The 23097-nt window shown below is 43.9% G+C and overlaps 1 protein-coding gene across 7 annotated transcripts in view; it reads left to right on the plus strand.

The window, feature by feature from the left end:
• Positions 1-8017: 8017 nt before the first annotated feature.
• Positions 8018-23097, plus strand: part of FN1 (fibronectin 1) — an 81107-nt gene continuing 66027 nt past the window's right edge. For all 7 annotated transcript variants that reach the window (XM_088666791.1, XM_088666577.1, XM_088666616.1 and 4 more), the window contains exons 1-7: positions 8018-8063; positions 8203-8362; positions 10151-10279; positions 12203-12340; positions 16467-16598; positions 18025-18162; positions 22219-22377. In XM_088666791.1, coding sequence (XP_088522917.1) covers positions 8212-8362; positions 10151-10279; positions 12203-12340; positions 16467-16598; positions 18025-18162; positions 22219-22377 — 847 coding nt within the window. In that variant the 5' untranslated portion in view covers positions 8018-8063; positions 8203-8211. The remainder of the gene's footprint in view (positions 8064-8202; positions 8363-10150; positions 10280-12202; positions 12341-16466; positions 16599-18024; positions 18163-22218; positions 22378-23097) is intronic.

Raw genomic sequence — 23097 nt, forward strand, 5'->3', positions numbered from 1 at the left:
TAAGATACTTATTGACCTTCCAGAGAGAGGAGGATTTGGCCTCCCAGACCTTAGGCTTTATTACGAAGCTTCCTGCCTCACATGGATAAAGGACTGGTGCTTGCTAAAAAATGTGGACGTACTAGACCTGGAAGGACATGAAACGAGGTTCGGGTGGCACGCTTATTTATATTATGGAAAAGGAAAGATATACACAAAATTTACAAGCCACATAATAAGAAATGCTTTATTTAGAACATGGGACAAATACAAAAGATATCTTGAACCAAAAATTCCAAGATGGATATCTCCAATGGAGGCAATAACACCAAAAAGAGTAAACATGGATAACAATTGGATAACATACAATATGATGCTACTAGAAGAGGAAGGACAAATCAAAATTAAAAAATATGAAGATATAAGGGAACATCTTAACACATGGCTGGATTATCATCAATTGAATGAATTATTTTAAAAAGATAAACAAATAGGATTTCAGATGGAATGTACAAAATTTGAAAAAGAATTATTGAAAAACAATACAAAACTTATTTCTAAAATGTACAAATTGCTTTTAGATCACGAAGTCATGGATGAAAAGGTTACATCTGCCATGACTAAGTGGGCACAGGACTGTGGTTATCCAATTACATGTTTTGAATGGGAGAATCTTTGGAAAATTAATATGAAATTTACGTCGAGCTGCAATATAAGGGAGAACATGTTAAAGATGAATAACAGATGGTACCTGACACCTTCCAGATTATCAAAGATGTATAAGAATATAGCTAACGTTTGCTGGAGGTGTGGTGGTAACGATGGGAACTTATTTCATATGTGGTGGACTTGTGAAACCATTAAGAAATTTTGGAATAAAATTCATGATGAGATACAAAAAATTCTAGGGAAAAACATTCCAAAAAAACCAGAGATTTTCCTATTAAGTATAACATTTCAAAAAGATATACCATCACAAACAAAAGAAATTTTATTATATGCTCTAGCAGCGGCTCGTCTGGTTATTGCCAAAAACTGGAAAGAAAGAGAGGCCCCAAAAATCATAGATTGGCAGGAAAAGCTACAGGAAATGGCCGAAATGGCACAGCTAACAAATAGTTTGAGAGGGAAAGATAAGGAAGAATTTGTTAAAAGATGGGATAGATACAAGAAATATGTTAGAAAATATACTGAAGATAAAATTAAAATGATAGCGTTTGAGTGAAAGGGTAAGGAGATTTATTGAATTTGTAGAAACTTAAAGAAATAGAATGTGAAAACATATTGAAAGTAGAAATAGTACTGATTGTATATACATTCGATAATGGAAGAACAAAAACTAAGCCGTCGGTGGTAACAGGAAGCCCAGAGTGTTTTCTTTTTTCCTGTTTTTTTATTATTATCATTTCATTTTTTATTTTTATTCATTTTTTATTTTTAACTTTTTTTCTTTTTTTCTGTTTTTTCGGGGTTTTTTTTTTTTCCTTTAGACAATTGATTACAAATGTTCTGTGAGGAATAACTGTTATTAAGAGCTTAACCTTTCTTTGTTAAGCTCCCAGATATGTTTTATTTTATTCCTTAATCTTATTTGTTATATGGAAAATGTATATAATATTGTTCTTGAAGTGGAAAAATAAATAAATATTATTCTAAAAAAAAAAAAGACATCTGCTGGGAGGGCATTCCACAGGACGGGTGCCACTACCAAGAAGGCCCTCTGTCTTTTTTTAAAAGATCAGCTTTTAAAAAGTATTTTGGATGTCACAGAAAAACTTAGATTTCATCAATACAAATTCCAATATGCTCCAACTGTAACTATTGCCTTAAACATTATATGGAAGTTACAGTTACTAAGTTACAAAGGAAACTTGCTCTCAAATAATAGGCCTAGTACTGTTTTACACTGCTGCTGCGAATCATTTGCAGGGGAGAATTTGAGCAGAGGTTTCACGTCAGGGTGTAGAAGAAAACAGTAAGTAACTGCAGCCACACTTTTCTGTAGCTGCAGGCAGATAAAAGGAAAATACATTAAGAGCCACATTTGCATGTGGGGTGAACTCCAAGGGGAAATCTCATGTACTGTATACTGTAAAAAAAAGAGGGGGGGGCTGCCCTGTGAAGCAAACTTATAAATTTGCGTGTTGAGGCCCCGTGACCACTCAGTTCCCTAGGGTTCAAATAACTTGACAACACACAGAATATTGGTTTTGGGATCAAATAAGGCCACAACTTTGTTAAAGTTAAAGCAGAGTGGAGTTATGTGGAAGATTTTTTTATATATAAAGAAGGTATAAGTTCGAAGTGGGTGATTTGTTTAGATTAAAATGCATAAGTTGATAAAGTAATTAAAAAATAAAAGGAAAATAAGATATGATATAGAATTTAAATGATAGAGGAGAAGCTTGGAAAAATTTCATTTAAAAAGGGAACCGATATTAAATGTTTGGAGGTTGTTGTTTTTTCCATCTTTTTTTTTAATTTGTATTTTTGTTGTTGTTCCATTTTGTTTTTCTTCTTCTATTTTTATAATTCTTTTTTGTGCCTTTTCTTTTCTTTTTTATGTGCAGTTTATTGATTTTGTTTGATTATGTTATATTGTGTTGTTTTATGTTTGATTATGTTATATTATATTATGTTGAGATGATTTGTGTTGATTTGTAAATTTTTAAATAAGAAATAAAGATGAATTTTAAAACTAAAAAATAAATAAATAAAAATGAATTCCACTATAACATCTAGTACAACTTACTCCATGGCTGAATGGAGATGTGTGTTTCCATGCCTCAATTAAGCATTATTTGCAGTCACTGGTAGTGTACACTGTAATGATGTCAGGACATGAGGTAAGCTGTACTAGATATTACAGACTGGGAGGGGAAAACTTAACATGGACCGGGTGCTGTGGCAACAGCCCTTGTCTTCCTTGTAATGTTTAGTTTTGTCTTCAGTTCAGAGTGGTGGTATAATGGCATTTGAGAGTTCTAGTACAACAGAGCTCTGGGAACCCCAGAAAACCAAACAATCTGCTTACATCACTGTGTGGAGGCTCGCGTCCATTGGAACTGGAAGGGCAGAAGGCAGGGAGCCCAATGGTAGGTGGAGGCAGAGCCAAAGACTTTTGTCCTTATGCTTCTTCCTTGTTGAGTTCTACAAGGGCAAGACTGAGGAGGAGAAAGCTGAAAGGCAGAGCCACTCACTGCCTTGACTGTAAATAAGAAGGAGTTGGCAGAGGGCAGACGGAGGTTGGTGGGCCGTGCCCCATTTGCCCTAACAGAGAAGATTCCATTCTCTTAGATTTAACATTGACTGCTAGTGAAATTCCTTAGATAAAGTTTTTAACTTGTATCTCCAAAGGAGAACAAATGTTCTGCATGCAGAAAATCCTTGGCAACTCCAGTTGGAGGATGTTTGATAGAAGAGACTTCTGTGTGAGAGCTCATTGTGGTGTAGTGGTTAAGAACGGTAGACTTGTAATCTGGGGAACCGGGTTCGCGTCTCCGCTCCTCAACATGCAGCTGCTGGGTGACCTTGGGCTAGTCACACTCTGAAGTCTCTCAGCCCCACTCATCTCACAGAGTGTTTGTTGTGGGTGAGGAAGGGAAAGGAGAATGTTAGCCGCTTTGAGACTCCTATCAAATCCAAACTCCTCCTCCTCCTCCTCCTCCTCCTCCGCTTCTTCTTCTTCTTCTTCTTCTTCTTCTTCTTCTTCTTCTTCTTCTTCTTCTTCTTCTTCTTCTTCTTCTTCTTCTTCTTCTTCATTGGGCCATTACTAGCTATAGTCCAGGGCTAGGTGGATCAAGAATCTGACTCAGGGCCCACCCACACTTTCATTTGCCCTATGATTTCAAGTGATTTCAATCACAGGTCTGAGTGGCCTCCTCCCTACTGCCCATCCTACCACTTTCCCCATGAAAACCTGATGTTTACCTCTGAATTGTATTCAGTTAGCCACTGCCAGGCACCAGAAATGCAAAGATTTCAGCTACTGGCCTCACAGAGTTTCACTTCCAGCTCACAACAGCGGCTCTTGCGAAACATCTGATAACTCCAGGCAGCACTGCTGGGTCTCAATGTGTCATGGGAAGAAATCCTGTTTTAGTGAGATTTCCCATGACAGGGAGAAGAAGGAGATACCAGATAAATTGGTTGTTGCACAATAATTGCACGTTGCACAATGATTTCCTGTGCATAAGGTTGCCCCTCCACTCTCAGGTTTAAAATTGTCTGCTGCCTGGTATTGAGGATAAGGTAATTAAGCAAACAACATTATGGGAATCACCACAAGGTTCTAGGCTTTTGAGTAACTAGATCAATTGATAGGTGGCTATAGCAGTCCTATCAATCACCAATGTCTGTGTTCCTTTCCTTGTTGGGAGAGACCATTTACTGCAGGCATCCCCAAACTGTGGCCCTCCAGATGTTTTGGCCTACAACTCCCATGATCCCTAGCTAACAGGACCAGTGGTCGAGGAAGATGGGAATTGTAGTCCAAAACATCTGGAGGGCCGAAGTTTGGGGATGCCTGATTTACTGCTACCGTACATGAAGTGGGGAAATGGTTGCCTGTGGGGTGTGATTGAAGAGGCAAAGCTGATGAAGCAGAAGTCTACAAAGAGATATTATCTCTGAAGGAAAACCATAAGTGGGAGTTCACTCATACTCATTTGGCCCCAAATACTGCCTGGAATTGATGCAAGGCTGAGTAGCTTAATTCAATGGAACAAATTGTGCTCCCAGTCACCCACACATGTAATCCCAAGTAAATAAGACTGTCCACTGTGAGTAAGAGAGAAGAATTTATCTTACTGGGTGTGAGTTTTATTGGCAGACAATCCCATTGGGTAAGGCAAGTCAGGAGAGTATCTTAAGCATGCTTGGGGTGGTTTCTAGAATAAACAAGGAATCTAAAAGGAAAAGGATTATTATTTTTAAAGAGTCCCTCTGCCTGGCCGCCCAAGAATTTGTAACCAGATGAAAAGGAGGGCATTTGACCCCATTAAGGGTCAGGAAATGTAACTAAAAGGTAGTTAAATGTTTGGGTTAAACATTACCATTAAGCAAAGATACAGAAGGTTACTTATTTTTAATCTCCATTGGCTTATTAAAATCCCAGTTGAAAACCAGAGCACACACTACTGACTTTCTAAAACAGGGAGGAGAAAAATCTGATGTCTAGCAGCCCATAGCATTTTCCCACTTAATGCTTTTGGCGTGGTGTAAAGATTAATGGGATCTCCTTGACTTGACTGACCCAAGTCAAGATGGTCGAGCTTGTGAATATCAAAACATTACATTGGTTTTAAATCTAAGGACAATGAGTTAGCATAATGTCAGCAGAAGAATGCAAAAGTCAGGTCACAGATGTGATTTTTAAAAGGCAAAGATTCGTATTGTGAGTTGAACCCATACCTATGTGAAAAATGTAATTTAAGAATCAGATTATTAATCATCTCTAAAATAGTGTCCACTGTGGAAGAGCTTTCCAATTCTAGTTTTGTCCATTGATTTCTCCATTAAATCTTTACAGGAGGCTAGACATTTGACAAAGTTCGCCCAGTGAGCATCACTGCTGGGCAGATCGTCTTTTTTATCCACTGCATCACATCCATTTCACATGAGTGCGAGCAAAGTGAAATGCTGTGCGGCATGCACAAGGCAAGCTGAGAACTATGCTTCACCTCTGACTTTAGCTATGCCTTGGGCAACCCACTCTGTCTCAGCCAAGCCTCTCACAACAGGAAGATAATAAGAGTGACCTGCCTTGCAAACTGACTCCTTGTGCGGGCCTGTCTCTCCCTCTGACAGACATGTCTAATATGGACTTACCAGTATTAATGGACACTGTTTAAAGACTTTACCTGATATCAGTATTTAATTATTTAGCTGTCTCAACATTATACCAAGAAAGAAATTGTGTTGCTGTTAACAATTAGTTTGCAGGAAAAGTTTTCCAAGGTTGCAATCCTTAGTGAATTAAGATTAGCATCCTGGGTTCTTTAGAAAATATTTCTATACTGTATTGCTAATCTCTAGGCTTCCTTTTGGGGTAATTCATGGGTTCTGAACCTCCTAGCCATCTGGTATCCAAGTTGAAACTCTGGTATATATACATGGCCAGATCAGTCTGCTGTTGACTGTATTTATGAATGGAGCTCCGTTGTCTGCTAGCCAATTCTCCGGAACGCCCGTCCCCCCTCCCAAGTTCAGTTCTGGGAGAAAGTGGCTGCATGAACAGACCGTCACATCACCTCTTCCTTTAGGGCTATGATCCACACATGCAGGTGCAGCGTCTGGCAGCTTTTCCACATGCCTTCCCATAAGGCACCACTTGATGTTCGTATTTGGAGTTTATAGATGCCACTAACCAAATGTTTTAAATAAATTGTAAAGCAGTATTTCTTTGCGTGGATAGATGTTCAACTATGCATCTTTTTACAGAGAACTACACAAGCAGACAGCAAGGGTTCCATTCTGCAAATGAACGTTTAATCCCGAATATGAATATGTGAGGCATTTCCAGTTTTGGATGATTTTACATGTCTATTTTTGAAGATATTTTGAATTAGATATTTTGAAGATTATTTTGAATTAGGGCACGGTTGGCAAAAACAACTGGAAATAATTGTGTTAGAACAAATACAATTTTGGAAAGGATTCTGATAATTATTTTACAACCAAATCATGAGGTTCAGTTCTCAGTCATTCCCTCACTGGCATGACTTGGGACAAACCACATTTGCAGTTCTCCTATTTATTATATAAAAATAAAAATGATGTGAGGACTGCATTGACAGAAGTCTTATGTCAAACTGAATGACATACTAGAGACTGTATCCAAATTTATAATTAATTTATTGCCACTCAAAGCAATGAATTATAAATGTGTCATACACATTGCTTGGTAGGAGCATTTTCAACAATATTTTAAAAGTAGTCAATGAAGTTCTGAAGTTGATCTTGTTTTGAGTTTATTATGGGAATGCAAAGTAACATGGAAAGACACTTAAGGAGGAATGTTGCTTGCTTCTCTGTTGCTTTGTGGGCATTCTACCTGTGCAATTCATAAGCTTGTATTACTTTTAAGATGAGCTGGACCAGTAAAAAGCTGTTGAGCTTTTTAAAGTTTCGCCCAAAGTTTGCTTTTTTGCAAAATGTAGAAATAAAAGAAAAGTTTTTGAGCTATTTTTAATGACATTCGTCAAAATCTACACTCCTGCCATAGGTTGACATACATCCACATTTTCACGGAGATTAAAAAAAAACCCCGATTCTAGACGCTGTTTCCGACGGCCGATTTCCGTCTATGTCCGGGGAATCCCGGGCGCACGGCAACCCGAATGAGCAATGCTTCGGCGAGATTGTGCAAGGCGGGGGGCTGGGCTGGGGGGTTTCAGCGTCACGAAAGTGCGACTGGGGGAAGGTATTGGGGTTCATCCCCGGCACCTCCTGGTCCCAAACCCCGCAGAGCCACTGCTGCCAGCCAGTGTCAGCAGCCAGCACCGAGCTAGATGGACCCAGTGGCCTGACTGGGTGCAAGGCAGATGCCCCCCCCCGTTCCTCTCCTGTTCCTGATGCGAATCTTCTCTCACCCGCTTTCCCCGAGAGGGAAAGGTGTGTGTGGAAAGGGCCCTTTTGGGGTCCACCTCAGGTGCCAAAATGTATTGCTATGCCTCCCCCCACCTGGGCGGCTTTGATGCTGGACATCCATCACACGGGGCTGCGACCTGGCGATGGCGGAGGGGCCGCTCGCTCCCCTGCTGCACCCCAACTCCGCCCGGACCCCTTGGCCCCGTGCAAAGCGCCCGCGAGCCGCGTCTTTTGTTCGCCGTGGAATGCAACTCCCCAAGACGTCACCAGCCGGCCCGGGCCAATCAGCGCGCGGCTGGCCGTTCCAAAGGGGTGTCCCGGGCGGCTCCTCCTCGTCCTCCCCCGCGCGGCTCCCCCTCTCTTTGCATTGGCCTCCGCGCGGGGTCTCCGGCGCCAGGACCTCTATATAAGCCCGCGGTGACCCAGCGCGCTGCCCTTCTCGCAAGCTGCAAGGTTTGCGCGCACCCAGAAAGGAGCAAAAGGCAGCGAGAGTGGTAAGCGGGGCGACGAGTGGGGGAGGAGGAACTGGCCATCTGCAAGGTGGCCCCCCCCGGCGCACTTTTTCGCCAGGCGCCCCCAGCGCGCGAAGGAAGAGGCGCTTTCTCTGAGTCCGCTTTGCTCCCCCCCCTCCAGCTCCCGAAGATGCCCGGCAGCCAGTCCAGGCGGCTGCTTCTCGTGCTGCTGAGCCTCTGCTTGGGGGCCGGAGTCCAGGGCGCCAAGGTCCCGGCGGAGAAGACCCGGAGGCAAGCCCAGCAAATCGTCCAGCCCCCGGTGCCGGCCGGCCAGAGCAAACGTGAGTGGTCGAAGGGGAGCGAGAGAAACCGAAGTTTTCGCCGGGCGGCTGCATGTAGATCCTAGCGGGTCCAGAACCGGGAATCCTCAAAATTTTAGGCGGGTGAATGAGACAGAAACTCCTCCGAGGGTCTCTCTGTTTTACATCCGTTTCTCCCTAAGGGTTTAAGAAACTCGGGAGAACACAGGAAGTCTGCCTGTGCCAAATGCGCTCCCAAAGTTCCTTATCCCATCCTCCCATTGAGCGCTGTAAACTTGCAGCCCTGTACCGGATTACCTGGGAGGGAGCTCCAGTGAACTCACTGAATTGCAGTATTAGTTGGTGTTTAAAAAAGTAATTAAATCCTGATGTTTAGTGTCTCAAGCAAGACACATCCAGTACTTTGCCTGGGGCTCTGGCTATTTTTTTTTACCGTAATACTGGTAGTGGCTGGGGTGTTGCTGAATAATGGATGGTCCTTTCAAAGAAGAGACATCTGGCAAGCCTATTGTGCTTTGGGCAGAGGTGTGAATTGATCTTCCTGTTCCCTCTCCCTCAGCCCTCCCCCAACCTGGTGCTCTTGAGATGTTTCGGACCAGGGGTCCCCAAGCTAAGGCCCGGGGGCCGGATGCGGCCCAATCGCCTTCTAAATCCAGCCCGCGGACGGTCCAGGAATCAGCATGTTTTTACATTAGTAGAATGTGTCCTTTTATTTATAATGCATCTCTGGGTTGTTTGTGGGGCATAAGAATTTGCTCATATTTTTCCCCACAAGGTCTGAGGGACAGTGGACCGGCCCCCTGCTGAAAAAGTTTGCTGACCCCTGTTTTGGACTAAAAGTCCCATTACTGTAGTTCTAGCCCCTTGCAGTCTGAAACATCTGGAGGGCACCAGTTGGGGAAGGATGCTCTTGCCCAACTCCCTACCTGTTTTCTTATTACTGTACTTTAAAAATAATTGTGCTGTGTGTGTGCACACGTGCTATTCAGCATATGGGTTTTTTGGAATCCTGAAATATTTGCTTCTGCCTAAAGAATCGAGACATTTGCCAAAGTCCTTCTACAGTACTTAAAACCATCAGAACTGGGGGAGAAAGCTTTCCAGGAGGTGGATGTGAGGAGAACGTTTTCTGGCACTCCGATCTGTTAAACATGAAATACTCATTCTAGGGAAATGGGGTGAATAGAATTTACCCATAATCTCATTACCAGGAGGCAAACCCATCTGTGTGTTTATTATATTTGCCATGGAACTCAAAAGTGGGATAAACTGGCTGTCAAGTTCTCCTTTTTTAAAAGGGAAATTCCCTTATTCCGATGTTATAGAATCCATAACACCGAATAGGATTCCTCGCGAGAGAACAGTACACTGTACTGTGTCTTGGCAAAGACACGCCTGCCTAGGAGAGAGAGTCAAAAGTTTTGTCCAAATGCACTGGGGGGTCTTTCCATTGTCTTGCATGAAAATTTGGATCAGGCCTCCTAGCTGAGCAATCTTTTCCATCTGTTAATGCATTGCTTCAGAATTTGAAACCTCCTGTGGTTCAATTTGAAACATGGTGGAAAAGAAACAGACAAAATCGTTTTGAATTCAAGCCGAGCGCTGATTATCATGCACCTAAAAACCTTCATCCTCTGACTGAGGTTTCAGGATGCAAAAGGAATGCAGCCTCTGGAGCTAATGTATATTCCATGCATGCCTAAGCTAAGATCCACCCCACCCCCTTGCACATACGTCTCCCCCTTGCTTGGAGAACCATTTGTGGTCCAGACAAGTGAATGTAATTGAAGAGTCCTCTTTCTTTTTCAGCTGGCTGCTATGATAATGGGCAGCACTATCAGATAAACCAGCAATGGGAGCGCATTTACCTGGGGAACACTCTGGTCTGTACCTGTTATGGAGGGAGCAGAGGGTTCAACTGCGAAAGCAAGCCTGAGGGTAAGCAGAAGATTGCTATTACTACTACTACCACCACCACCACCACTACTACAAAAACAATATACTGGGGAAACTAGACATTTTTTCAAAACAAAAGATGTCAAGATAAACAGAGCTACTTTGTTTGAAAGTATCTTTAAAGGTAGCCTGTTCTTAACTCATTTCACTTCTTGACTATCCTCCCCACAACCTTGTTTGACTTTGATACCTCTGAGTGTAGGACTGCCATACATCCAGATTTCCCCAGACATTACTGGGATTTCAATTGATGTCCAGGGGAAATTCCAAAAGGTGGACTTTGTGATCTTAGGCAAGTCAATCAGAAAATCGCGGGTTTTTTGCATTTTCGTAAAAGAAAGCTCAACCATTTTTTGGGGGGGGGGGTCCCGGTTTTTACTTTTTGAAATATGGCAACCCTAGCTGAGTGTATCTTTGCTTCTCCTGTCTATTGTCATGTGGAAGTCTTCTGGCCAACCACAGTACCATTTTGTGCTCTGCACTGCTGCTAGTGAAGTGATTTTCAAACAAACTGCAGGCAGCAAACCCTCTCTTACAATGACTTGTCTGCCAGGGAACCACGTGGTCAATAGGGAATGTTCCTTTTCCTGCCGCTCTCAGTATATGTTCTAGGGCACGCAGGCAGTTCACATGGAGCATTTTGGGCCTCATTGTCTGAGGAGTCTCCAGAAGAGTAGCCTGGAAATGCTTGGTGCTCAGTTGCAGAGAAAGCTTTGCAGGGATGGTCAGGCTCTCTCTGGGAGTTGGTGTTGGTGCCACCTTTCCCTAAAATGTGTGGATTGGATTATGTGGATTTAAAGGGGGAAGGGAGGACAAGTCTATCGGTGGCCATTTAGCTGTGATCACTAAATTGAGCCTCCAGATTCAGAAGCAGTCTACTTTTGCAGACCAGATTCTAGAGACAGGCAATGGGAGAGGGCTTGTTGGGCCTTTGTGCCCTTTTGGGCAGCTTCTTGGAAGCTTCTGACTGGACATGGAGAGAAACGGGGTTCTGGAGCAGCAAGCTCTTGGTCTGATCCAGCTGGGTTCCTCTTGGGATTGCAGGTGCCAGGTGCTTTGTTTACACCGTGTGCAAAAGGGCACTTGAAATGATAGTATTAAACTAGAATGGAATAGATGGCAAAGTGTAAAAGCTAACTGAGTCAGGCATTTTATTTTGGGGAAAATATAAAAGGGGTATAAAGCAGCCAAGAAGAAAGAGAATGTCTCCAAGTGCCTTTGAGGGGAAGTTGAGGATCAGCATTGCATATCAGCTACAGCCAGAAAGCAGATTAGTTGGAGATCAAGAAGCATTCCCTGGCTGTAGAATTGGTTGGGAAATAATAAAAAGCAGTACAGGTAAGTTGGGGGGGGGGGGAAGGGGAGTGATGGCTATGCACTTTTTAAGAGCAACCAGGACAGTACAAACTATGGGAATGAGGAATGCATGACCTCTCTTGCAAGAAAACCTGGGGAATATTACTAATGAAGAAGGACTCATGGGATCTCATCTTATGCCACGAGGGACCTGAGGTGGGACTATTGGGCTGAGTTCTTCAAATCAAGGTGTGAACTTCCCTCCATTTCTGGGTGGTCCCTGCTTTTATCTCTGCCCATTCCCTTCCTGTTTTCCTTCCCTCTCAAGACCCTTCCCTTTCACTCCACCATACAGGATGCCTTCTCTGACCCAACTTGTGTGTTTCTAGGGCTCCCTTCTTTTGCTCTTTCAGTCTTAGGCCCTCTGGGATCTAAGAAGCTGAGCCAAGTGCAGCCAGAGACTTTTTTCTGCCTCCCCCACCTCCTAGGTGACCCAGTCACCTCCACCTGATCCCTTTACGCATGGCAATTTGAATGGTTGGGGAGGGGGATTAGAACCTGCGTGCTACATATTCTGCTATGGTGATCTACTCTTTCCTTCCCACTCAGCGGAAGAAACCTGCTTTGACAAATACACTGGAGCTACATATCGAGTCGGGGAGACTTACGAACGACCGAAGGACTCCATGATCTGGGACTGTACTTGCATTGGGGCCGGCCGTGGTAGAATCAGCTGCACTATTGCAAGTACGTATTGGAGATGTGCTTCACAGAGGTGCCTAGGTGCTCAAAGGCTTATGTGCTCAAGACATTTACAGACCCTGTTGGAGCATGACAAAAGTCCACCATTGCCCATCACCAAATTGCAGGAATAGCAAATAATGTCACAAGTCTGTAAGGAATTTTCTCAGTGGGAAAAAATCACAGTTCAGTCAGGAACTTAGCATGTGAATGCTATAGAGCAGGGGTGGCCAACTTCCAAGAGACTGCGATCTACTCACAGAGTTAAAAACTGGCAGTGATCTACCCCCTTTGGGGGGGGCTCAGGTCGAGGTTGTTGAGCTTTTTTTTTTTTAGGAAGGAAAGCCCTGATTTGGGGGCTTCAGGGCAAAGATGTAGAGCTTTTTTTAGGGGAGCCAAAGTTGCTGGGCTTCTTTGGGGGGAGCCAGTGATCTACCACAAACGTCCAGTGATCTATTAGTAGCTCATGATCTACCTGTTGGGCATGCCTGCTATAGAGAAGCCACATGGTTTCCACTGTCTACCCCAATATCAGAATAAGGACTGTTACTCATGATTATAGCTACTAGGTAAAGAAAAGCAACTAGCCTTTATAACATGCAAACTTTATGAATAAGTGTTTTTATTTGTTGATATGCATAAAAGAAAATATTTCTTGAGTCAATTATTTCCTTTTAGTGGATACCTATAGGTATTCTTTCTATCAAATGATTAGCTTTCATTTCCATTTAGGGCAAAGAATTTGAACCATAAATTTCACTGTAAAGTAACATGCATAAAAAAAAACTAAGAGCGGAGAGGTTATCTGTACTGTAGTGGGAAATGTGCAAAAAGATCGAGGAGGTGTAGGTTTGGCCTTCTGCAGTCAACCCTCGCAGGAGCACTCCTGCCCTAGAGGGTGACCTAGCTGGGGCTGGATTGCCCAGATTAGGAGCCCCAGTCGGCCTGGTTGGGGCAGGTACAAATGGTGCAGGGCAATGTAATCTGAGAGGATGATGGACCAAGCACTGCTAAGGCTCCATATGGTTGAATTTGGTGTTGTATGTGGGTGAAGATCCATGGGGGAATAGTTTCTCTGGAGTTTTTTATTGCTGTTTAAGAAGGTTTACTGTTAAGGGTTTTTGTTGTTGTTGCTGTTTGAGGAGGTTTTCCTATGCTGTTCAATTTTTTTTTAAAAAAAGTTTTTCCCTTACATATTGTCTACCAAAGATCCTTTAGAGAGTCTGCCGTGTTAATTGGCAACACAGCAACCTCTGCTACAAATGTAAGGTTTTCCAGATTGGAACATAGGACATTTCTGATATTACAGGAATTTGCCAAGTTGTGGTCGTTAGACATTTCTTCAACTTAAGTGGTGCTTATTTCTGTTGTCCATTTTGGAAAAGAGCTCAGACTGTTCCTCTAAGACAGTGTTTCTCAACCTTTTTTGGGCCACGACACACTTGTTCCGTGAAAAAAATCACAAGGCACACCACCATTAAAAAAGTTAAAAAATTTGGCTTCCGGTTTGTCGCCCGATCTGGCCGGCGGGGTTTGTCTCGAGCTCCGAGACAGCCCGGCTTCGCTGAGGGGGGGGGGGAAGGCTGCGAAAGCGCCGCAGCGCCCCAAAAGAGTTCCAGATCGAGAGTTCTGGAAACAAAGCTCCGGCGGTGCCCCATTTTTTAGCGATTCCCCGATCCTCTGGTGAGCTCTAATAAGAGTCCCGGAGAGAAAGGGTTGCAGTCGCGGGGGCCATTTTGGAGAACAGCGTTACCTCAGCGAAGTGAAGCTTCGAGTCCGGTGGTGGTGAGCGGCAGATTCTTCTAAATTTTTGATTTGGAAAAACCCGTGAGTAAAGCTTGAATATATAATATTGGACTGTAATTCGGTAACGGGAGTAAGGGGAAAAGAACGGAAGTCACCTTCTCCCACTGATTGATGCAAGAAGCAGTGCAATTGAAATGACGACCAGTCTCAGCGAAAAGCAGCTTATTATATGAACTCCTTCAGAGACTAAATTTAAAGAATTACCTCCGGTGGCAGGGTGAAGGAGAGAGACTTATTTTAAAGCTGATATCCCCTGCACCTTAAGAAAGGGAGAGCTTCTCCCTGCCCTGAAATCGGCAGCCCGGAGAGAACGGTAAGCTGACTGTGAAGATGGATGTCAATAAGGATTTGATACTTAAAAACTTTTTGATTGAATGTTTGAAACAAATTTAAAGTTGAAGTTAGATACTATGGACAATACACAGTTTCCAGTTTGGATTTTGCAATAATATATCTCTTTTGTAAACACCCCCTGGCTCTCAAGCCTCGCGCCATCCTCAGCAAGCTGGAACAATGGCAACAAAAGACTGCACATCTGCGTTCAAGGTCAAAGTGATAAAACTCTTATGGGAATTTAGAATAGAAACGTACAAGACTCAGCAACAATTGTTGGGAATAAATCAAGATCTACAGGAGCTCAGAGAACGGGACTTACCAGAGGAAAAGGAGCAAGATTTGCAAAAAGAGGACTTGGTTAAAGAAGGAATACAAGAATTACAGGAAAAGGTTTCAACCAAAAAAAGGCACAAGACGACGAGTGGCCGTATGAACTGAGCGATGGGAAAAAGGAAAATTTAAAGAACAAAGATGGATCACAGGAGTCAATAATGCAAGAGCTACAGGAGAGACAGAACACCCATGAGAAAAATGGCCAGCAAAGAAGAAAAGAAGACTGGGGAGGGGGAGACAGAGGGGGTTGGTTTTTGAAACAGGTTAGGAAGGGGGTGGGTTGAAGGAAGACTGAATATCAATTATTGAGGACAGATAAAAAGGACTGACAACTGGACTGACGACTTTGGAACTTACTGGACTGGAAGGGAAAGGCCGTGATCGGGGCGGGGAGGAGGAAAATCATGATTTTTAATTTGTGCAAATAAGAATAATAAAGAGGAGCTTTGGAGGATAAAAAATAGGCAGGTCAAAAATAAAAGTAATGAGCAGATTTGTTTATGAAAAAGATTTAGAAAGATCAAGCTAGTTTGATTAAAGAGGATTTAAAAAGTGGGACAGTTTTTTATAATATAAGGTTAATTTTTTTTTGTAGAAATAGAATGGGAATAAGAATAAGAATACTGTTAAATAAGAATCGAAAATGGAAATCGGGATAGGGGGGAGGTTGGGGAAGTCATTTTTCTTTCATTTTTCCTTTTTTTTCTTTTTTCTTTTGTTTTTCTTTTTTCTGTTTGGAAATTGGCTGGACGGATGCCCCCCTCTTCGTTCCCTCTCTTGGAGTCTCCCGGTGGCAGGGGGGGATTCTGGGGGGGGAGGGAGGGGTGGGGGAGAAACCCAGCCATAAAAGGATACACTGCCGGCTGCCTGCCTTTCGGGGGTCCCTCTGGTGGGAGAAGAGGGCCTTGGGAGGGTGAGTGGAAGCCAGTGGTAAACATGTAATGTAGTATCTTTTGTTTTTGTTTTTGTTCTGTATAAAATCAATAAAATATAATTTTTAAAAAAAGTTAAAAAATTTAACTCTGTGCCGCCCTATATTATAATTATGACTGTAAGAAACACTTGCCAAATATTGCTTTCCAGCGGGTCAGCGATGTGCACTGAGCTTTGGGAAAGAGGAGGAGAAATATCAGCTATGTGCACTGAGCTTTGGGAAAGAGGAGGAGAAATATTGCTTTCCGGCGGGTCAGTGCCCTTTATTGGTGGCCGCCAGGCACGTGACAATGCAAATCGCCCTTCTCGTCACCGCACGTCGCGGCACACCAGCCAGCGTCTCGCGGCACACTAGTGTGCCACGGAACAGCGGTTGAGAAACGCTGCTCTAAGAAGGGATCTTTTTGGTAGGACTGTTGAGGGAAATGGCTGCTTTATATAACACCTCACACTGGTCTGCAGGGCAACTGAGTTGGATACAGGATTCGAGGGAGTCATTGACGCTTCTGCTCATCTATGGGGAGGAGCCATATTTCAATGGTATGGCATGTGCTTTGCATGAAGAACTAGTTAGAAAAGTCTTGGGTAGCAAGGTTGGAAAACGTAATTGCCTAAAACCTTGGAGAGTTGGCACGAGGTAGAGTAGACAATGCTGGACTGGATGGACCAATGCAGTGTCTTGGTATAACGGAGTTCTATCTAATTCTATGTGCAATTTTTACAGATCGCTGTCATGAAGGAGGTCAGTCTTACAAGATTGGGGATACCTGGAGACGGCCTCATGAGACAGGTGGCTACATGTTGGAATGCGTGTGTCTTGGCAACGGGAAGGGTGAATGGACTTGCAAACCAGTTGGTATGTATTGGTTTATGTTTGTTCCTGAGGTATCAAATATGGATCTGCAGGCACTTCAGATTCAGTAAACAAAGCTCTTTATGGGAATGGTTTGAGGTAGATGTTGGCCCGTTGATTCTTTGACAGGATACTTTCTTTCAAAGATAAATGTGTGTGTATATGTGTACACACACCTACTGTGTTTCTCTGAAAATAAGACACCGTCTTATATTTATTTTTCCTCAAAAAAGCACACTATGGCTTATTTTCAGGGGGTGTCTTATATTTTTGCTCCTCCTCCTGCCATGGCCGGCATTGCTGCTGTGCCTATCACTATGTCTTATTTTCGGGGTATGGCTTATATTCCTTGAATGCTTATTTTATGCTATGGCTTATTTTATGACTACGTCTTAAAATAGGAGAAACAGGGTATCTATTTCTCCTCCCTCTTTTATTGCTTTGAGTATGTTCTAACATCCTTAGGCTGTTATATATGGCAATCACTTAATGCAGCTGGTATGGGCCTATTTCTCTCTCAGGTGGTCATCCTGAATCTGGGGAGAGTCATGCTGGAATGCTCTCGAATACAAAACAATTCCTGCCACATAGAAAATGAATATAGCATTCAAGCTGCTTCAGAGCATTACTTTTTCTTTTCTTTGCATGGAAAAGGATTCACTTATGTGATTCTTGCACATGGTCTGAAGTGAAAGGTGAACACCCTAGTGAGAACTGGGCCTCATGTTTGACATATTTTCTAGATATCCACATGCTGTTTTTTTCAGTTTAGCTATTACTGCAGTTTGGAAGGAGATAATGGAAGCAATTTCTCCTTCCCCTCCTCAATTAAGAAATCTTGTTTCATCTGTTGAGTGAAGAACTTTAATAACTGTCAGGGGGACTCCCTACAGGGAGCCTCCCCCCATCATTCTGACCAGCACTTCGCCCAGCGACAGCGCCAGCAGCGGGTCAGGGGGAAGCGGGATGGAGGAGGGAAGGCTCAGCGAGGCATCAGAGCCCTGGCAACGCTCTGGGGAAGAGACGGCGGAGGAAGGGCTCAGCGAGGCATCAGAGCCCCTGCACCACTCTGACCAACAAGTGGAGGAGGGACGGCTCAGGGAGGCGTCGGAGCCCACACACTGCCCCAGCCAGCAAGGGGAAGAAGGGGCACAGCTCCTTCTGGTGCCCGAAATGAGGCGCGTGCCCAAACGCAGGGCTAGGGGGTGGCGTTTCGGGGTGCCCAGGCTGTTATGCTGGCCCCGAAGCAGACAGGCGCCATTGCCAGATTCTGTGAGTGACTAGAAGGTCATGTTTTCTGCTATCTCTGTAAATATTATGCACAATAAAACCCTTCAAGACAGAACGGACTGGAGCATCTTTACTCGGGAGTAGCCGCAACAACTCCCTGACAATAACCAAAGTATCTTTCACAAATATTTCTCTGTAGCGGAGCGGTGCTACGACAATGCTGCTGGGACTTCCTATGTTGTTGGAGAGATCTGGGAGAAGCCCTACCAGGGATGGATGATGGTGGATTGTACTTGCTTAGGAGAAGGCAGTGGACGCATTACCTGCACTTCCAGAAGTAAGTATCACCTCAAGGCAGAACGATGGCCATGCACCAATATGAATTTTGTGATAGCTCAGCTCCCATTAGCTCTGAACAGCATGGCCAATAGGGAAGATGGGAGTTGTAGTGCAGCAGTATTTTGGGAGGGCAGGTAAAGGTGTGGAGGTCCTCCGCAGCTGCTGTAAATATTACACTTACCTGGGAGTAAGCCATATTGAACATACTAGGGTAGGCTTCTAAGTAAACAAAAATCTTGTGCATGTTTACCATTTGTACTGCTGTGTTCTGTGGCTCTTAAGTGTACATAAGACTGTGGTTGAAGTGCTAATCATGCTTTATCTTTTGATGTAATATCTTTCATTCACGCTGTAATTGTCCTCCGGGTAATTTTCATGCTTGCACTTTGGTCTTGCACTTCATGCTGGGAAAGGTTTCCCCATTCTAGGAATATTGTAAAAGGACTGTGTTTGGTCAGGAAAGCTGTAACCAGTCCTTTCCCTTTTAGAGAAACTGGAGATATACTTCAGAAGCAGCTAGAGTGTTCTAATGCTTTTTCCCAGATACACTCAGAATTACTGACCAATAATTTAGTGCTGCATCAATTATTTTTGCCACAAACTTAAAAGTATCTACAGGAAACCATTGGTTGGAGATTGTGGTTTTGTCTTCATTGGAATTTACTAGGAAGGCACTGCTTTGGAGCCTGGAATAATTTAGAGTGAGGAAGTTCATTGAAGGAAAGCTTCCTGGCCTTTTCTCTGCACCAGCCACCTGTGACCCCCTTCCCCAATGCCTGTTCCAAGTGGTGGCAGTGAGGTGGCCTCCTGAACAGTGGGGGATAGGTTGAGGACTGAGGGAATGGGTACATTTCCTTCCATGCAGTTACTTAAGTTAACGTATCTGAGGAGGAAGAAGAAGAGAAAGAAGAAGAAGAAGAAGAAGAGGAAGAAGAAGAAGAGTTTGGATTTGATATCCCGCTTTATCACTACACAAAGGAGTCTCAAAGCGGCTAACATTCTCCTTTCCCTTCCTCCCCCACAACAAACACTCTGTGAGGTGAGTGGGGCTGAGAGACTTCAGAGAAGTGTGACTAGCCCAAGGTCACCCAGCAGCTGCATGTGGAGGAGCGGAGACGCGAACTCGGTTCCCCAGATTACGAGTCGACCGCTCTGAACCACTACACCACACATGTGGAGGACACATTGTGATTAGGACTGGAATTTGAAAGAAAACCCAAACAGTGAACTGCTTGCTACTCAGCATTGTAGATATGCAGTCCTCTGTATTAACAACTCTGAAATGGAACAGTTACCGTGAGGTGGGGGGAATTCCACATATAGGTGATGGAGCCATTGGCATACATAGGAAGCATTTTTATTCTGGAGTTTGAACCAGTGAAATGTTTACAAGAAAAGCTTCCATATTTTTCTTTCTTTCTTTCTTTTAAAAAAGCCACTTAAAAGCGAGATCACTGACTGAATGTAAAACCCACATAATCTGACTTTGGAAATACCTGGTCTCCTAAACCTTTTGTCTGGTAGGTTTTGAGATCTCTTCCTTTAGTTTTTAATTGGTGAGGCAAAGTCATGGCTTTTTACTAACATAAACAATAGGATTATAATACCCAAATCCTCAAAGTAGGTTTGCTCTGCTTCCATGGAAACGATACTTCTGAATACCAGTTGCCGGAAACTACAGTTGGGGAGAGTGCTCTTCTCCTCCGGTCCTGTTTGTAGGTTCCCCTCAGGCATCTGGTGGGCCATGGTGAGATCAGGATGCTGGGCTAGAAGGGCCATTGGCCTGGTCCTTCAGGAACCGTCTTATGTTTTTATGTTCATACGAGATTAAACTTTAAAGCCCTAGAAGACAACCTTTCATTTGTAATTGCAGTTTGACTTGTGGTGAAAATACATATGCATTACCAAATGGGGAAGACCGGGAGGTATAATGTTTGCAAGTACCAGTAAAAAGACACGATCCAATTATTTGACATTGATATTATTTGTTTCATGACATGATTTGTCTATCATGATCAGTATCTTTCTGAAAGTTAATGAAGCATCTTCTACAAATCTAAAGTGAAAACAATGGATTCAATACAAATGGTAGATACATCTTTGCTAATAATCACAAGTTTTGCAGTGTTGCCCCATAGATTATCTCAATAGCCCTATGGAGTAGGCAGTGTCTGTTCCTCGTAGGCAGGCGAATTCTTGGGCTTATGTAGCAGGGATGAGGAACCGCTGGCTCAGAGGCCCGGTGTGGCTCTTGGGGCCTCTGTATGTGGCTTTGGGGACTTACCCAGACCACCTACCTCACTGGCCCAGCTCCATGCTGCCTTTGACTACTTTTTTTGCCTGGCTTTAACTGTGATAATGGCTCTTGGTTTCTTGGATGGAGGTTGAGAAGCTGAGTGATTGTAGAGGAGTTGTAGAAATGCCTGACTCAGTGTGGTTGGCATGTAGCTTGTTGTACAAAACTAAGGGTCACATCCATTGCACTGTCCATTTTTGCCTCTGGCCAGCCCACCGCTGCCATGTAGCCCCCAGAAAGTTTGCTGATGAGGAAATGTCTCCCCCCCCCCCGCAGGCTGGAAAATGGACCCCATCCTTATACGGCATGTGAGAGAGCTGCTTGCAGATGGCATTGGGTTGGTTTATATGGATGGATTGGCATTTTGATTCCTGGTCTATGTTGATAACCATATCTGTGGACTTAAGAAGCCTTTTTTGTATGTTGTGATGGAGTTGCTCCACCACCCACAATAACACAGCCTCTGTTCTCAATTTTGCCCACACTGTTGTAGTCATTTTGGGGGATCGCCCAAATTCAGGCACCAGTTCTGGGGAGTGAGCCCCACTGAGCTCTTATATTATAACATACTTCTGATGGAATGTACTGCTAGAAAGTTTACAGTTTTATTGAAGCTTTCCTGGCCTTTTTATGAAGCACACAGCTGCTGGCCACCCAAGGATGGAGATCCCCTTGTAAATGAGCAAGCCTCTCAGAACAAACCACCATGTTTTATTCCCACACAAGCTTCCTTGTTTCCCAGCTCTGAATGTTTTGAGAAGTGCTTTCCCAGGATTCCATTCACACACATGAACTTGGTGTATAAAACCACAGGCCAGTTTCCTTGCCAGGCCATGGTATTCTGTCCATCTGATCTCATGGTTCTCTCAAGTATTTTCCACATGTTGGTTTTTGTGGCCAAAGTGCAACAGCTGAGAAACCATTTGGAGTGATTCAGAGGTTTTCTTCTACCCGGCCCCAGTATCACCAGAGGGTGCCCACCCCATGACCCTGTATTGCTCAAGGGTGGGTTTCAGCTGTCAGGCTCAGCGGGCAGGAATTTCCTTGTGCCACTTTGTTTCAGGGAAAGCAGCTTGCACGAATGGTGACATGTGCTTGCACAGAGAGGTGTGGTGAGTGTGGTAATGTGGCAGGAGAAAGACTTGCAGGAGAGCAGAGGAAGGCAAGCATTGGAACAGAATATTTAGTCCTTGCCATGACTTGCTTCCTAGGGGACAGGAGCTATGTCTTCCAGTGGCTCTTTGTACATGACCAGTGGCAGAGTACGCCCCTCTTTGGTCCTAAGGTATATTTTTAATAGTCTCATACATATGTTTGCCATTACTGGGAGTGCTGCCTGTATACCTGGATGGCAGGATTTATCCCCTCCTCATTTTCCAAACTGCAGCAGGCTGTTGAAGTTGCTCATATGAGCTATGATAAGAATTCCACATCTGTCACTGGGCAACTGACTCACCTCTCCATTTTAATCCTATAATTGCAAAATCAAAATAGTGATTGATCTCAATCCGTTGTTGTGACATCTAGCATGTAAATTTTTCAAAGTAGTAGAAAAAATCCGCTTGATTCTTGGCAACTAAAATAGACTGTTGGTGTTTAATTAGATCAGTCTGTATGGCAGATCAATGACTGTATATATAAAAAAATCAAATGTTTATTTACCAGTCCAAAATGGGTCAAGGTATCTGTAGCAGCACATGGGCTGCTGAAATGGCAAGGGCTTCATTTCCCCATTGTGTGTTTTCCTTTCCTTTACAGACAGGTGCAATGATCAGGACACCAGAACATCTTACAGAATTGGAGATACCTGGAGTAAGAAAGACAACAGAGGGAATCTGCTTCAATGCATCTGCACAGGGAATGGAAGAGGGGAATGGAAATGCGAGAGGCATTCATCTCTCCAGACCACAGGCATAGGTAGGTGATCAACCTGGATGTGATCATGAAATATAAATGCTTCACATTGATGCTTCAACTGATTTGCTTGTTGTTCCTGCCTCCTTCCCACGCCTTCCTCAGCCTCTCGCAAAAGAGTCCTTGTTCTATTCGTGGGACTTTAGAGGGACGCGGGTGGTCTAAACCACTCAGCCTCTTGGGCTTGCCGATCGGAAGGTTGGCAGTTCAAATCTCCGTGACGGAATGAGCTTCCGTTGTTCTCTCCCAGCTTCTGCCAACCTAGCAGTTCAAAAGCACGCCAGTGCAAGTAGATAAATAGGTACCACTGTGACAGGAAGGTAAACAGCGTTTCCGTGTGCTCTGGCTTCTGTCATGGTGTTCTGTTGAGCCTGAGGCGGTTTAGCCCTGCTGGCAGGAAAGCTGTCTGTGGACAAACGCCGGCTCCCTTGGCCTAAAAGTGAGATGAGCGCTGCAACCCCATAGTTGCCTTTGACTGGACTTAACTGTCCAGGGGTCCTTTACCTTTTATCTTTACTTGTGGGAAGAAGTCTGTTAAGCTGGAGCTGTGTATAGAAGGGAGGAGCAGTGGGAAGCAGTTGGACTTGTGCTCTTCATTGCAGGCTGTGTGTAGCAGGAGGGGCTGGGGCTGGGGGCTTGAAGATTACAAAGCCAATGGGCTTTTCAGGTGCCATGGCTGTCCTCTGTTACACTATATATAAACTACTAGCAGGGAGTTCCTGG

This window comes from Zootoca vivipara, chromosome 1 (genome assembly GCF_965207765.1).
Source record: "Zootoca vivipara chromosome 1, rZooViv2.hap1.1, whole genome shotgun sequence".
In the NCBI taxonomy this organism is placed as follows: domain Eukaryota; kingdom Metazoa; phylum Chordata; class Lepidosauria; order Squamata; family Lacertidae; genus Zootoca; species Zootoca vivipara.